Genomic DNA, 14,417 nt, shown 5'->3' on the forward strand with positions numbered 1-14,417 from the left:
TCACTGACTCAATGGACATGAATCCGAACAAACTCTGCGAGACAGTGGAAGCCAGGCGTGCTGCAGTCCGTGGGGTCATAAAGAGTTGAACACGACTTAGTGACTGAACAACAACAAAACCTCTCAGGAGCAGCAAAGACCTGAGTCATCTGTCCCTGCCTCTCACTGGGGACTTACCTACTGCCACTCATCCTCATCTTACACATATACCAGTCTGCTTGGCTGCCTCATGTCATGGGGTACTTTCTGCTCCCTCCAGCAGTTCAGTTTATATACTCTGTGCTCTCTGACTGTTCTCCTTGCTAGAGCTCCCTTTCTTTCAACTTCTGTTCACCCTTCAGTTATTAACTCAGAAACTCCCAAGGGCCCAATCTGACCCCCACCCCCCACCCCCAGCTTGTTCAGAGCCCTGTTATATTCCTGCAGCACTGGGAGTGTCTTTTCTCTCAGTTTTTAGTTTATAATTGTATGAGTTCTATTGACAGATCTTAAGACTCCCTTGAGAGATGGGCCATTTGTTTTTTGCTTATTCTTGTGTCTGAGATTCTGGCAGCTTGTGCTGAGGAACAAATTGAATGATTTGCTATAGGCATGTCCATCATCCCTTCAAACTCAACAAAATAAAAATTACATTTTGCATAGATGACAGATGTTTCCCACATTTGTTTACTTCCCTGATGACCTAATGACCTCACCATATTCATCCCAAGTAGGGATCACACCCTTTCTGTCAAATCATTTTATTCTATGTCTTTCTCAGCCTCCCCCACCTCACAAGTGCTGCAGCACTGATAGGCTGTAGTTAGATTATTCTTCCTAACCAATGTCTTAGCCTACAGCTTTGCCACTTCTAAGATGTGCTTTACAAAATGTGCAGTCATTATGGGACTCACTAAAGTTGACCAGATTTTATTTAAATGCTTTTAATTGTTGTTGGGCTATAGACATATCATTATTATACACACATTTTGGGGGGGGACATCTCCTCATTAACTTAGCAACACACTTCTTTATCAAGAGCTAATTAACAGGAAGTAGAAAAATAAATTTTGAAAAAAAACTTTAACAAATCAATATGTCATAAAAAGATAATAAGGTCATGGGGCAATTTAGAAAATAATTGAAGGGAGCTTAGCGATTCTTGAAATTACTGACAGTGAAAACATGAACGTACAGGCTCCAATAAGCTACACGATGAGGGATTCCGTTAGAAATGATCAGTTTCCTAGGAGGCTAGGATTGCTAGAATGTTAATTTTATCCTTGTGGTTGACTGTGTCTGAGTTGCAAGTTTTCACTGGGCGTGGCTCGTTTGGACTCTAGCCAGTGGATAAAGCCCATCTTATGTCTGCTTCTCATGAGGCTGTGGGGTTCCTCCCTTCTGTGACAGAACATCAGGAGAGATAGTGCAGACCGCTGGGGAAGACAGCTCTACTATCGGCGGGGCCAGGCAAGGCCCAGCCGGCCATGGCCTCGGGGTCCTCTGGGGAGCGGCTCTGCGAGGAGGCCCGGTGCCCAGTGTGCCTGGATTTCCTGCAGAATCCCGTCAGTGTGGACTGCGGCCACAGTTTCTGCCTCAGATGCATCTCCGAGTTCTGCGAGAAGTCCGACAGCGCACAGGGCGGCCCCTATGCCTGTCCGCAGTGTCGGGGTCCCTTCAGGCTGGAGAGCTTCCGGCCCAACAGGCAGCTGGCCAGCCTGGTGGACAGCGTGCGGCAGCTGGGGCTGGGCGTGGAGCCTTCGGGGACACGCTTGTGTGTGAGGCACGGCGAGGAGCTGACCCGCTTCTGCGAGGAAGACCAGGAAGTGCTGTGCTGGGTCTGTGACACCACTCCAGAGCACAGGAGCCACCACACCACATCGCTGCCGGAGGCCGCCAGGTGCTACCAGGTGAGAGGTGTTACCATGTAACCTGGAGGGCCGTGATTCCTGATCTGGAAATGCCGGTCTTTAATGAAGACACTGACTGAGTCAGAAGTGTTAAAATTCCCTTGCCAGACACAGAGCCAAAAGATACCCCCTGATCTGAATGAGCAGTGCCCTCCACACCAACCACCCTCCTGGCTCAGATTCACCTTGGAATCTGTATGCCTTTGCTCCATGGAAACGCCATCGTTTGGGATTCCTATTCAGGAGCTCAAACATATTGTTATTTTAGACTGCCCTTCTCTGCCATGAAACTCTCCCTGGTCATTTCATTTCATGCTGGTCTTAATTTTCATGATATAGGTAATCTGAGTTCCACAACTAGAGCTCCCTGGTGTAGGAGGCTATGTTGTCCAATTGCCTCTTAGTTACAAGTGCACAATTGTTATCGGAAACTCTTCTTAATAACATCATTTGTATAATATTTTGCTTTTGCGTTGTGTTTGTTTCTTTATTAATTAATGCTACTGTTGTTTAGTCACTTGGTTGTGTCCGACTCTTTGCAACCCCATGGACTGTAGCTTGCCAAGCTGTCCGTGGGACTTCCCAGGCAAGAATACTGGAGTAGGTTGCCATTTCCTTCTCCAGGGGATCTTCTCAAACCAGGGATCAAACCCAAATCTTGTGCTTAGCAGGTGGATTCTGTACCACTGAGCCACTTAGGAAGCCCATGTTAATTAATATTGTCATCAAAACAATCTTAATTTTTTTCTTTTTATTTTATATTGGAATATATTTGATTTACAGTGTTGTGTTCATTTCATGTATACAGCAAACTGATTCAGTTATATATATACATGTATCCAGTCTTTTTAAAAATCTTTTCCCATATAGGTTATTTCAAAATATTGAGTAGAGTTTTCAGTGCTATACAGTAGGTCCTTGTTGATAATCTATTTTATATATAGTTGATAATCTATTTTATATGCATATATATAGTAGTGTATATATGTTAATCCTAAACTAATTTATTCCTCCTCCTCACCTTTGCCTTTTGATAATCTTAAATTTGTGTTTGAAGTCTGAGTCTATTTCTGTTTTGTAAATACTTTCATTTGTATAATTTTTTTTAGATTACACATGTAAGCAATGTGTGTGGGTGTGTGTGCTAAGTTGCTTCAGTCGTGTCTTACTCTTTGTGACCCTATGGACTGTAGTTGGCCAGGCTCCTCTGTCCACTGGATTCTCTAGGCAAGAATACGGGAGTGGGTCGCCATGCCCTCCGCCAGGGGATCTTCCCAACCCAGGGATTGAACTCGCGTCTCTTACCTCTCCTGCATGGCAGGCAAATTCTTTACCCCTGACCACCAGGGAAGCCCACATAGGTGATATTATATGATTTGTATTTTTCTCAATATGACTGACTTTACTTAGTATGATAATCTATAGGTCCATCCATGTTGCTGTAAATGACTTTGTTTCATTCTTTTTAAGCCAGAGTAATTTTCTGCAGTGGGCTCCCCTGGTGGCTCAGTGGTAAAGAACCCAGCTGCCAATGCATGAGAAGCAGGCTCCATCCCTGGGTTGGAAAGATACCCTGGAGAAGAAAATGGCAACCCACTCCAGTATTCTTGCCTGGGAAATTTCCCGGGCAGAGGAGCCTGGTAGTCTACAGTGCATGGAATCACAAAAGAGTCAGACACAACTTAGTGACTAAACAACATCAACAACAAAAATATTCCAATATATATATACATATATATATATTTGCCATATCTTCTTTATCCATTCATCTGTCAATGGACATTTAGGCTGTGTCCATGTCTTGAAAGAAAGTAAAAGAGAAGTCACTCAGTCATGTCCGACTCTTTGTGACTCCATGGTCTGTAGCCTACCAGGCTCCTCCATCCATGGGGTTTACCAGGCAAGAATACTGGAGTGGGTTGCCATTTCCTTTTCCAAGAGATCTTCCTGACCCAGGGATTGAACCCAGGTCTCCCACATTGTAGGCAGACGCTTTACTGTCTGAGCCACCATGGAAGTCCATGTCTTGGCTGTAAATACTGTTGCAATGAATATAAGGGTGCATAAAACCACATTCATGTTTGAATGTTTGCTATGAGTGGTGTCTGGATGGGCACAAGGCTCTGATCCCCTTTAAAGTTGCCAATACATGTTACTCTGAAGTAGGAATCCAGTGGTTAAGCAGACAGATTCCTCTCTATTCAACACATATTTCTGGACTTATGATATGAGCATCCTCAATGAAGAGGTGACTAATACTGGAGTATCTGTCTCACTAAAGTGGCATCCATGAAACTCTGTGAATAAGATTCTTCCTACTGGTGCTCATCCAAAATTTTTGGACATATTCAGAACACATTTAAATTCCCATTATCTGGAACAGCTGCTCGCACGAAGAGAGCTGAAGTCATCTTTAATCTACTGACCTTACCTGAAGTACTATCACAATGAAATAAAGTGAAGATATTAACTTTATAAAATAATGATAAATTAATTTAATAAATTATTAAAAATAATAATCTATATAATATCTATCTTTGAGTGTGTTCTCTGTAAATAAAATATATGTGCTTACCTCTAGCAAGAGTCCTAGGGTTGAAAAGAGATTTAGTTTTCATTAAATTATTTTTCTATCCCTTGTAAGATTTATGACTTTTTGTATTTCTTTTTCATATAATAAATCCTAACTTAGAAAATTTCTTCTGCAAAATAATAAGAAATACACTTCTGGTTATAAAGTAATGAATAACTTTAAGAAGTTGAAATATATAGATAAAAGGAATAGCCTCACTTTTTCAGCCAAGCATAATAGGTGAGATTTTGTTTATTGAATATATTTTCATTGGTTTCTGCCTAATTTTTATATATTTATTATAAGATAATAACTTTAGTTTTAAAAATTGGTGTCAGGTTACATAAAATATGCTTATTTTAATATTCTTATAATTGTATTTCTTGTCATTAAAAATTCTGCAGCACCTTGTCTTAATTCCATCCAGTGAATGAAATAAATTTTTCCTCACTGCACTATTTTTAACACTTTGGTTACTTACTGTTTTGCTATTTATAATACAATGAACACACTTTTCAGATACATCTTTTATTATATCTGGCATTAACATTTAAAACATATTTACGTTTAACAGTCATTAATATTAATGAGGTCGAACATTTTTGTATGCTTTCTACTGCCCATTATAGCTGATCTTTGTATTTCTTCCTGTGCTTGGTCAATTTAAGTACTGAATGAGAGTATCTTTAATGGCTGCAGCATATCTTCCCAAACAGATAAAGCTCCAGGTGGCACAGGAGCTTGTGAGAAAAGAGCTGGAGGAAGCCTCGACTCAGGAGGCCAATGTGGGGAAGAAAACTGTTATTTGGAAGGTAAGAGAATATTGGGGCTTCAGGTGGCTAACCTGTCTGAAGGATCCTTATTTGGATCATTAAATCATTCTTCCACCATCTTTCCTACTCTGGCACTTTTGTTCCGTCTACCTGGGTACTCAAGGAAAACTGATCTCAGCATCATCCTGGACCATCTCATCCCCTCAGATTATATTTGTACAATTGTATTCTTTCTAATCTCTGTAATACTATCCTCAATCTAAATTATAAAAAAAAACTTTACTCATCTTGATCTTACTAACTCAGTTGATCTTACTCACTGATCTTCACTCACTGCATCACTTAGAACAGAGTTGTACTGTCACTACTAGTTTAAAAAATATGTATTTGTTGGATGAATGAAATTTTTACTATTTCACAGCAGATATATCTATATATATATCTTTTTTCAGTCAATATATTTGACTGAAATATTTTGATATATTTCTGCCATCATCAGCTCTTTTTTTTCCTTTACCTGTTTTTACATACACACACACACAAACATACACAAAGTGATTCTGAACCTGGACCAATGTTGCCTTCCAAGAGATATTTTGCAATATCAGTAGATATTTTTGGTTGTCACAACTGAGATGCCTTACTAGCATCTCATTTGTAAAGGCAAGAAATGCTGCTAAATACCCTATAATACGAAGGACAGTCCCCACCCTCCCCCCAAAAAAATCACAACAAAAAATCACCTGGTCAAATATCAATAGGATCAATGCTGAGAAATTGTATATAGAAATAACATAGGTGTTTATATTTTTATAATATATATTATACTATATAGACTCTTTTTCAGAATACTTCTCTGTCTTTCTCCAAGGAACCCTTTTTCTCCAATTATTCTCTATAATTTTGTAATTCTTTCCTTTTCTCTTTAAAGTTTTGACTTGTATTCTATCCTCTGACAGATATTTTCATAAGAATTTTTGCTATATTTTTCTCCTGTGATGTCTTATTTTTTCCCATAGTTATGTATATCATATGTAAAGTTAATTAATAGTGACACTTACTAATAATTTTTTTAAGTTAGTAATCCAAGTCAATTGTTTTTAATCCTGACCTGACCACAAATTTATGAAATCAGAAACTCTGTATCTGAGATCTGGTTTCATGCATGTTTTGAACCCTCCGCTGATTATTCTTAAAGTAGAGGTTCCAAGAACCTTGTTCTAAGTCAAGTCAGCTTGCATGATTTTTACCTTTAAGAATGTATCCATGTGAGCCAAAATGCAACAAGCATGGGTTTAATAAAATAAATTCTAAATTCTGTGGTAACCCTTAGCCCTTCTATATCTATAGGTGTAATTATAGTATTTAAAAGGGTGATGTGAGAGAACAATGAATTGCAACTAAACCCCTTTTCACTGTGTCATTCCCCATGTGTGTGCATGTTAAGTCGCTTCAGTCGTATCTGACCCTTTGCAGCCCTATGGACTTTAGCCCACCAGGCTCCTCTGTCCGAGGAATTCTCCAGGCAAGAATACTGGAATGGGTTGCCATGTCACTCTCCAGGGCATCTTCCCGACCCAGAGACTGAACCTGGGTCTCTTGCACTGCAGGCAGATGCTTTACCATCTGACCCACCAGGGAAGCACCCCCCATACATGAAGGTAGAGGCCAAATACTCTGCCCCAACTGCTGATGATTTGTTGTACTGTCACTCCAGGAAAAAGTGGAAATGCAGAGGCAACGCTTCAGGTCGGAGTTTGGAAAGTATCGTGGCTTCCTGGCCCTGGAGGAGCAACTGCAGCTTAGAAGACTGGAGGAGGAGGAGCGAGCCACGCTGCAGAAGCTGCGGGAAAGCAAGAACCGGCTGGTTCAGCAGAGCAGGGCCCTGAAGGAGCTGGCAGAGGAGTTGGAGGAGAGGTGCCAGCGACCAGCCCTGGGTCTGCTGGAGGTGAGGCTGAGTGCCTGGGAGAAGAAGGATGGGCATACCTGAGACCAAGGGGACAGATGGCAGCTTTCAGACATAACTCCTTAAGCAGTTTTGCTCTTTAGGACAGGATCACCCTTAACGATGATATCGCTGTATTTCAGTCATGGCCAATCCAAAAAGTCTTGTTAACCCGTTTTAATGTCAATAGTCAAACATATGAGTAAAATTTTAAATTTTCCACCTTGAAATTGGCATGTTAATTTTCAAGGCAAATGCTAATGTTCTAGCCCATAGTGCATGCCCATTCCAGGCATGATGGGGAGGGATTAATTTGCCTCCATACAGCTTGCCCACAACATACTTGAGATTATAGAGCATACAGACAAATAAATAATAATCCTCCTTAAAGGCATTAAATCCCAAGTGAATTGAGAAAGTCATCATTGTTGGTTGATGCTTGCTTTCATGATAGAACTCACTGCAATAGAAATTTTCTGGGCACACTTCATTGTGTTTCAACCCCAATGACTCATTTTGGAATGTCTGAAATAAGTAATTCCTATCTTCATACAAGTTCTGTGACTAAATAGCACTGGTCACAGAGTAAGGGGGTCATTAAATAAATGCATTTGCAAAGCTTTTATATTAAATTTGTCCCATTTTCTTCAATGTATCTATGCATCAGTAAAACTTGTTGTTGTTATTATTGTTTTTGTTACTATTGCTATGCCTACTTCCTACTAAGCAAACTGTCCCAAAGGAATAAATTTTCAAAATTTCAAACAATAAAAAAACACAAGAACTTTGGCATTTTCAATAATATTCATTGTCACATCTTACTGTATCTCAAAATACTGCATATTTGAAATTATCATTTATTAGCACTGAATAAATGTTAAAATGTCTTATAACACAAGTTTTAGGGAGACTATATCCTCAAATAATTTGCTTTCATTTTTATACTCATTTCTCCCTTTCTTCCTCAGTACCAGTAAACAACATTTCACCCTTAATGGACCAAAATAAGACCTGTCATTCTGATGAAATATAAAGCTAATCATTTCCCTGTTTTGATGCCCTGTTAAAATTAATCTGACTGGTGGTCATTTTTTAGAGGGATAGGGGAAATACAGTGCAGGTGATTTGTTTAATAATCTACTTTGACATAGACTGTTGCTGAATTTTAATGACTTCTGCTTTTTTCTACTTAGATAACTTAGACAAAGTATGTTTGTTCAGAGAATAAGGAAGTTAGGGTTTTCTTACAAGGACACTGAGATTATCATTTTATGTCTATACCTTTCACTATTTCTCAAATAAATTCTGCAGATATTTAGAATCTATTTTTACCTTAGTTCTGTTCACAAAATATAACTCTTCATGAAAACATCCAATTATCAGAATTATCAATTCAGAAAATAGTTAAACCAATAGATATTATAAGAATTAACTTAAAGTTTATGTGGTCTGATTTTGTTTTAAAAGAGGCAAACTGATTATATTATTTTAAATTCATGAGAAAACTCAGTAACAGTCTGTTTTAGATTCTTTTAAGAGGGAGTCATATCTCTTATAGTTTTACAATTCCCAAAGAGATGTTCCTGGTGTGTCCCCAGTCTGTCAAAAGCAGTTCAGAGGTCTAACTCACGCCTGCTTGTGTTTCTCTTTCATTTTCAGGGTGTGGGAGGAGCCTTGAGCCGGTATGTTTACTTTCTGAATCAGAGAATGGTTTGAGAGAGGCTGGGGAGGTTGGTGGATAACCCTAATGAGAACTGCAGGTTTTGTGCTCTTCTCAGAAGTAAGAATGTCACACGCCTGGAACCCGAGTCCATCCCTATGGAGCTGAAGACAATGTGTCGCATCCCTGGCATGAGGGAAATGTTGAGGAAGTTCCAAGGTAGGCTGCATTTTACACCTTGAGGATCTATGACTCCTTGAATTTGGCTGTTATTGCAGTTTGTTACTGTACCAGTCAGGCTACAGTAACAAACAGAACCCAAAGTTTAGTGGCTAAAATCAGCAAAGTTTTATTTTGAGATCATGTTATTGGTTGATTACTGGATTGTGGAGGCTTTAATTTCACATAATCTCACTCTATGCAGACAGAGCCCCACCTCCTTCCTGTTGCTGATAGGCACAGAACTGAGCAAAGTCATGGTGAATCATGCACCACCCTAAGGGCACACATAGCTTTCCTGAAGATATTATTGATGAAAGTGAGTCACATGGTCATGTCAAGCTACAAGGGGAGAAGGGAGAGAGCACTAGGCTCAGATTTTTTTTTAAAAAAGAATATTGGGATATTTGTGAATAGTCCTGAAGAATATCAGAGTAATTGACACCCATATAAGCTACATTTGGTTAGAATAGTGGGTTTGAAAGTGATATTATCTGTGACATAAGCAATATTAGTTCCAATCTATATCTATTTCCTTTTTTATAAAATGCTAAAAAATTGTATTGTTTGGAGGACAAAATGAAACATATTGGAAAACAGAGAAAAAAAATCTTCAATATATGAAAGCATTGCAGTGTATAAGATAATATAAAGTTTGGATTATTTTGTTATCTGGCAGTTTGATGAATTTCTTAAATTAGATAGTCAATAAAGCTAAAAACATTCAGTTAATTATATTTAAGAGGGAATAACTGTAGTGTTATAATTAGTTTATTGGGTCTTAGTATGCTGTTTTTTAAAACAATATAGATTCAATGTTTTTAATTTTTTTATATTCAATTTATACCAAATAATGAAAATAGACTATGCCTTAATAGTGGGTTTATTACTTAGAAGGAAACTGCTTTGTCTGATGATAAGAAAACCCATCTTATCAATTCTGTTCGATGATTATTCCATGATCTTACAGACAGATTGATATTCCCTGATAGCTCAGTTGGTAAAGAATCTGCCTGCAATGCAGGAGACCCTGGTTCAATTCCTGGGTCGGGAAGATCCCCTGGAGAAGGGATAGGCTACCCTTTCCAGTATTCTTGGGCTACCCTTGTGGTTCAGTTGGTAAAGAATCTGCCTGCAATGCAGGAGACCTGGATTCAATCCCTGGGTTGGGAAGATCCCATGGAGAAGGGAAAGGCTATCCACTCCAGTATTCTAGCCTAGAGAATCTCAAAGAGTTAGACACGACTGAGCAACTTTCACTTAACTCTATGAAGTGTTGCAAGTTATTACACTCCCATAATCAGTGTCTTTATATTCCCATTTACTTTTACTGAATTAATTAACTGGTCAATTCCACAAATATTGTGTATTTTATGCCAGTCACTCTTCTAAGCATTAGAATATAAAACTGAACCATAACATCAAATATGTTACAGATCTGGAGTTTCATGTTGTAAATTTTTGCTTAAATTATGGAAAATACACAAAATGTTAGAAGATGAAACAGAATATTGAAAAAAATAAATAAATAAGTGTGGCCAGAAGTTCCTGAGTTAGCACATCTAGTCTGGAATTTTTGATGATCAAGAAAGACTTCATTCATAGGGGAAAACACAGCAAATATCTGATCTAGAAGAAAGCATTTCAGGCAACAGAAATGAGTTCTAAGACCTGAGCTTAAAATATGGAAGATGCATTCCAGGAGCTATGAGGAGGTCTGTGTGGCTATTGTGGAGTGAGTGACAGGAGAACTGTAGAGGTCAAGCAAAGACCAGGTAGCATAGGACCCAACAGGAAGGCCACTATGAGCAGAAGTGAAATAGGGCATCAGTTATAAATGGAGGAATAGCATGATTGGACTAATGTTTCATGAAGATCACTCTGTGTGGTTTATTGAGAATAAATTACAGAGGGGCAAGGCTTGATGCAGAAAAGCCTGTTGGGAGCCTCTGTAATAACTCAATTAGAGACTATTTTCTACTGGACTAGGGAAGTTGTACTGGAGGTACAGAGAATAGACAAGATCTTGCTATACTGATATTTTGAAAGCAAAACTGGCAAGATCTGCTGTTGGATTAGATATGAGGTGTCAGAAAGGGGGAAAAGTTGTGAATAATTCCAAAGTTAAAACCTCCTGAATTGGTATAATGAAATTATTGTTTACATTGACAGGTAAAGCTGCAGGCAAGGTAGAAAACAGGACTTGGGTTTTAGACACATCAATGTTGTGACTGGGTAGGCAGATGAATTTACAAATACAGAGTTGCAGGAGAAAAGCCTAGGTTAAAAGTATTTGGAATTTGTAAAGCATATGAATGGAATTTAATGAAAGCAATATATCTGCCAGCCCAAGAACACATCAAAAGTGATCTGAGAGAGAGGCAAGAGGTCCCAATCATGAGACCATTGGTTTCTCCAATAGCAGTGATGGAGAAGAGGAAGAGAAAACAGCAGAGGAGACCAAGAAGGATGATCAGCAGAAAGGGAGTAAAAGAGTGATGACTGGTGTCTTTGGGAGAGAGAAATGTTTTCTGGGACAAAAGGATTCTCAACAGTGTTGAGTGCTATAGAAAAGTCATTTAAGGTGAACTTTAAGGACTGATCATGCATGCAGCACTGGGAAGAAGGTATAGTTTGGTTAGGGTATTATTCTATCTTGGTGATAGTTTCAGAAATTTTAAGAGTTTAAGAAGAGATAGAGAGAAGAATTAGAAATAGATGTATTCACAACCTTTCACAGATTTATTTTCTTGAAGTGGGAATGATGTATGAAGACATGACATCTGTTAAATAGGTCTACCACGACATCATGGAGACCCACTTTTCAGTTCTTGCTATTTATGACCGCTAGAGTTTGGGAAAATCATATAATCCCTTGGGCTTATCCTGCTTATCTATAATGTGAGAAAGATAATATCAATCTTAAGGCTGGTCCCATGTGATAGCATAGACGATGTACCCACTTAGGTTTGAGTAGAAATAAAAGATAACTAGAAGTGGTTTGGAGACAAATAAGAATGAGAGTCATCATATTAATATTTGTTATTATTATACTAAAAAATGATTAATTATGAAATTTGTTTTTGTTTTTAAATTAATAAAATCAAATTTACTAGTTTTGAGTGTTGACCAAAAAAAAAAGACATGAGCATTTTACCTCCTCCTTGCTTCACTGAGGTCATTTCATTAGTAGATGTATTTTTTAATTATACGTACAAATAAAATGTCGTATCAATATACTGAGACTCCACAGTATAGGTGTTAATAGTAGTTGTCAGTAGTTTTTTTTTCTGCATAGCAAATTACCACACACTTAGCTACTTAAAATCACATCCATTTACATCCATTCTTCAGATATGATAATCATGTGAGATCAGCTGGTTTCTCTGCTTAAGGTTTTGTAAGATCAAAATCAAGGTGTTGACCAGACTGGACATCCCTAAGGGGTCTAGGGAAAGGTCCACTTGTAAGCTTATTCAGTCTGTTGGTATAAAGCAATTCCTTGCAGTTGGAGGGCTGACATCCCCATCTCCTTGTTGATTATCAGCTGGAGCTTCCTCACCTTTCTCCTCCACTGTGGCCCACTCCATCTTCAAAGGCAGCAATGACATATCAAATGCAAATCTCCCTGATTTTTCCTTCTGCCACCAGACCAATAACCAAAGAACTCTCTCTGATTTTAAAGGGTGATTAGATTAGAAACCACTCAGATAATCTCCCACTTGTCACATAATATAATAGAATCATGAGAGAACCACCTGGGTCTGAAGGTCATCTTAGAATTTGTCCTACCATAGTAACATAGCTTTGAAAGGGGTGTGTTTTAGACCAATGAAATTTTTCTATAGGCTATAAAAAGAAAAAAAAATCCCAAGGGAGTTATAAATTTTATTTTAAATGCAGATCTTCCAAAGAGTATCCAAGTGCTCTGGACAGAGATAAAAGGAATCTGAATGGTTATGAACTTGGTTTGTCTTATCATCAATGGTTATGGTTTAATCGGAGCAGTAATTAGTCCTGGATTATGCAGACATAACAGAGGAATATACTCAAACTCAAAGCATCTGCAAGATGAAATACTTATTTTTTATCTTCATGAGTTATTAGAGGGAGAGTAAAGAATGGTGTGACAGTCATCAATATCATGGGTTCTTAAGTTTTCACCAGTCTTTTCTGTTCTTTTACATGTTCCACAAAATTATTTCCACAGTTGACATAAAATTGGATCCTGCCACCGCACATCCTAGCCTCCTCCTGACCGCTGACCTGCGCAGTGTGCAGGACGGAGAACTGTGGAGGGATGTCCCCAACAACCCTGAGCGATTTGACACATGGCCCTGTATCCTGGGTTTGCAGAACTTCTCATCAGGGAGGCATTACTGGGAAGTCGTGGTGGGAGAAAGAGCAGAATGGGGCTTAGGTGTCTGTCAAGACACAGTGTCAAGAAAAGGGGAAATCACACCATCCCCCGAGAATGGGGTCTGGGCCATGTGGCTGCTGAAGGGAAGTGAGTACATGGTCCTTGCCTCCCCATCAGTTCCTCTCCTCCACCTGGAACGGCCTCGCTGCATTGGGATTTTCTTGGACTACGAAGCAGGGGAAATCTCCTTTTACAACATCACAAGTGGGTCTTTTATCTACACGTTCAACCACCTGTTCTCTGGTTTTCTTCGACCTTATTTTTTCATCTGTGACACAACGCCTCTTATCTTACCACCTATGACAGAAGTGGAGTTAGAAAATTGGGCATCCAGGGGTCATTTTGAATCTGCCTCTAATATCAGAGATGATTCTTCCTAAGATCCTGTTGCTGAGATACACCCCAAGCCTAGCAAAGTCTTCTGCAATAGAATGGAGCATATAGTATATGCATATGTGAAGGCTCAACAGATGTCCCCATTTAGGTCAGCTGTTTATTCCTTGTCACTATGGAAATTTTCCCATAGGAACAAAAGGGAAAGTATATGTTACATGTGTTTGGATAAGGATTGTATAATAATTTTAGAAATGGAGCAGTCTTATCACTGTTTTCCCAAATGGCTCCACATACTTTTTTGATGAGGTTTTCTTCAAATGAATGGACTTTGTATTAAACAAAGATATCTATACATTTATTTTAATGTCTCATTCCTTTTAATATCTCTTCATTCCAAGTCTTCCACACATTAAGAATTAGAAATAGCAATTCTTAAATTGGTTCAAAACAGTCCAGTATTGTTCTAACGTCAGATCCATAATTGTTTCATCTCTTCTTTCTCTCTCCTCTTTTTCTCACTCTGGGCTCTGCCTCTTTCTGTCTCCATCTCCCTCTCTTTTCTCTTTATTGCTTCTTACTATGATTTTTGCTTTATATCTCATC

General features: G+C 38.7%; 1 protein-coding gene across 1 annotated transcript; it reads left to right on the forward strand.

Annotated features, from left to right (window-relative positions):
* The first annotated feature begins 1,358 nt into the window (after nucleotides 1-1,358).
* On the forward strand, nucleotides 1,359-14,172 carry TRIM58 (tripartite motif containing 58). Its single transcript, XM_081505114.1, has 6 exons — nucleotides 1,359-1,889; nucleotides 5,178-5,273; nucleotides 6,952-7,182; nucleotides 8,839-8,861; nucleotides 8,958-9,058; nucleotides 13,269-14,172. The coding sequence occupies exons 1-6, from the start codon at nucleotides 1,467-1,469 to the stop codon at nucleotides 13,856-13,858; spliced, it is 1,464 nt and encodes a 487-aa protein (XP_081361240.1). The 5' UTR covers nucleotides 1,359-1,466; the 3' UTR covers nucleotides 13,859-14,172.
* Nucleotides 14,173-14,417: the final 245 nt, after the last annotated feature.

Source organism: Giraffa tippelskirchi, chromosome 6 (genome assembly GCF_054371585.1).
Source record: "Giraffa tippelskirchi isolate mGirTip1 chromosome 6, T2T-mGirTip1v1.2.pri, whole genome shotgun sequence".
Lineage (NCBI taxonomy): Eukaryota > Metazoa > Chordata > Mammalia > Artiodactyla > Giraffidae > Giraffa > Giraffa tippelskirchi.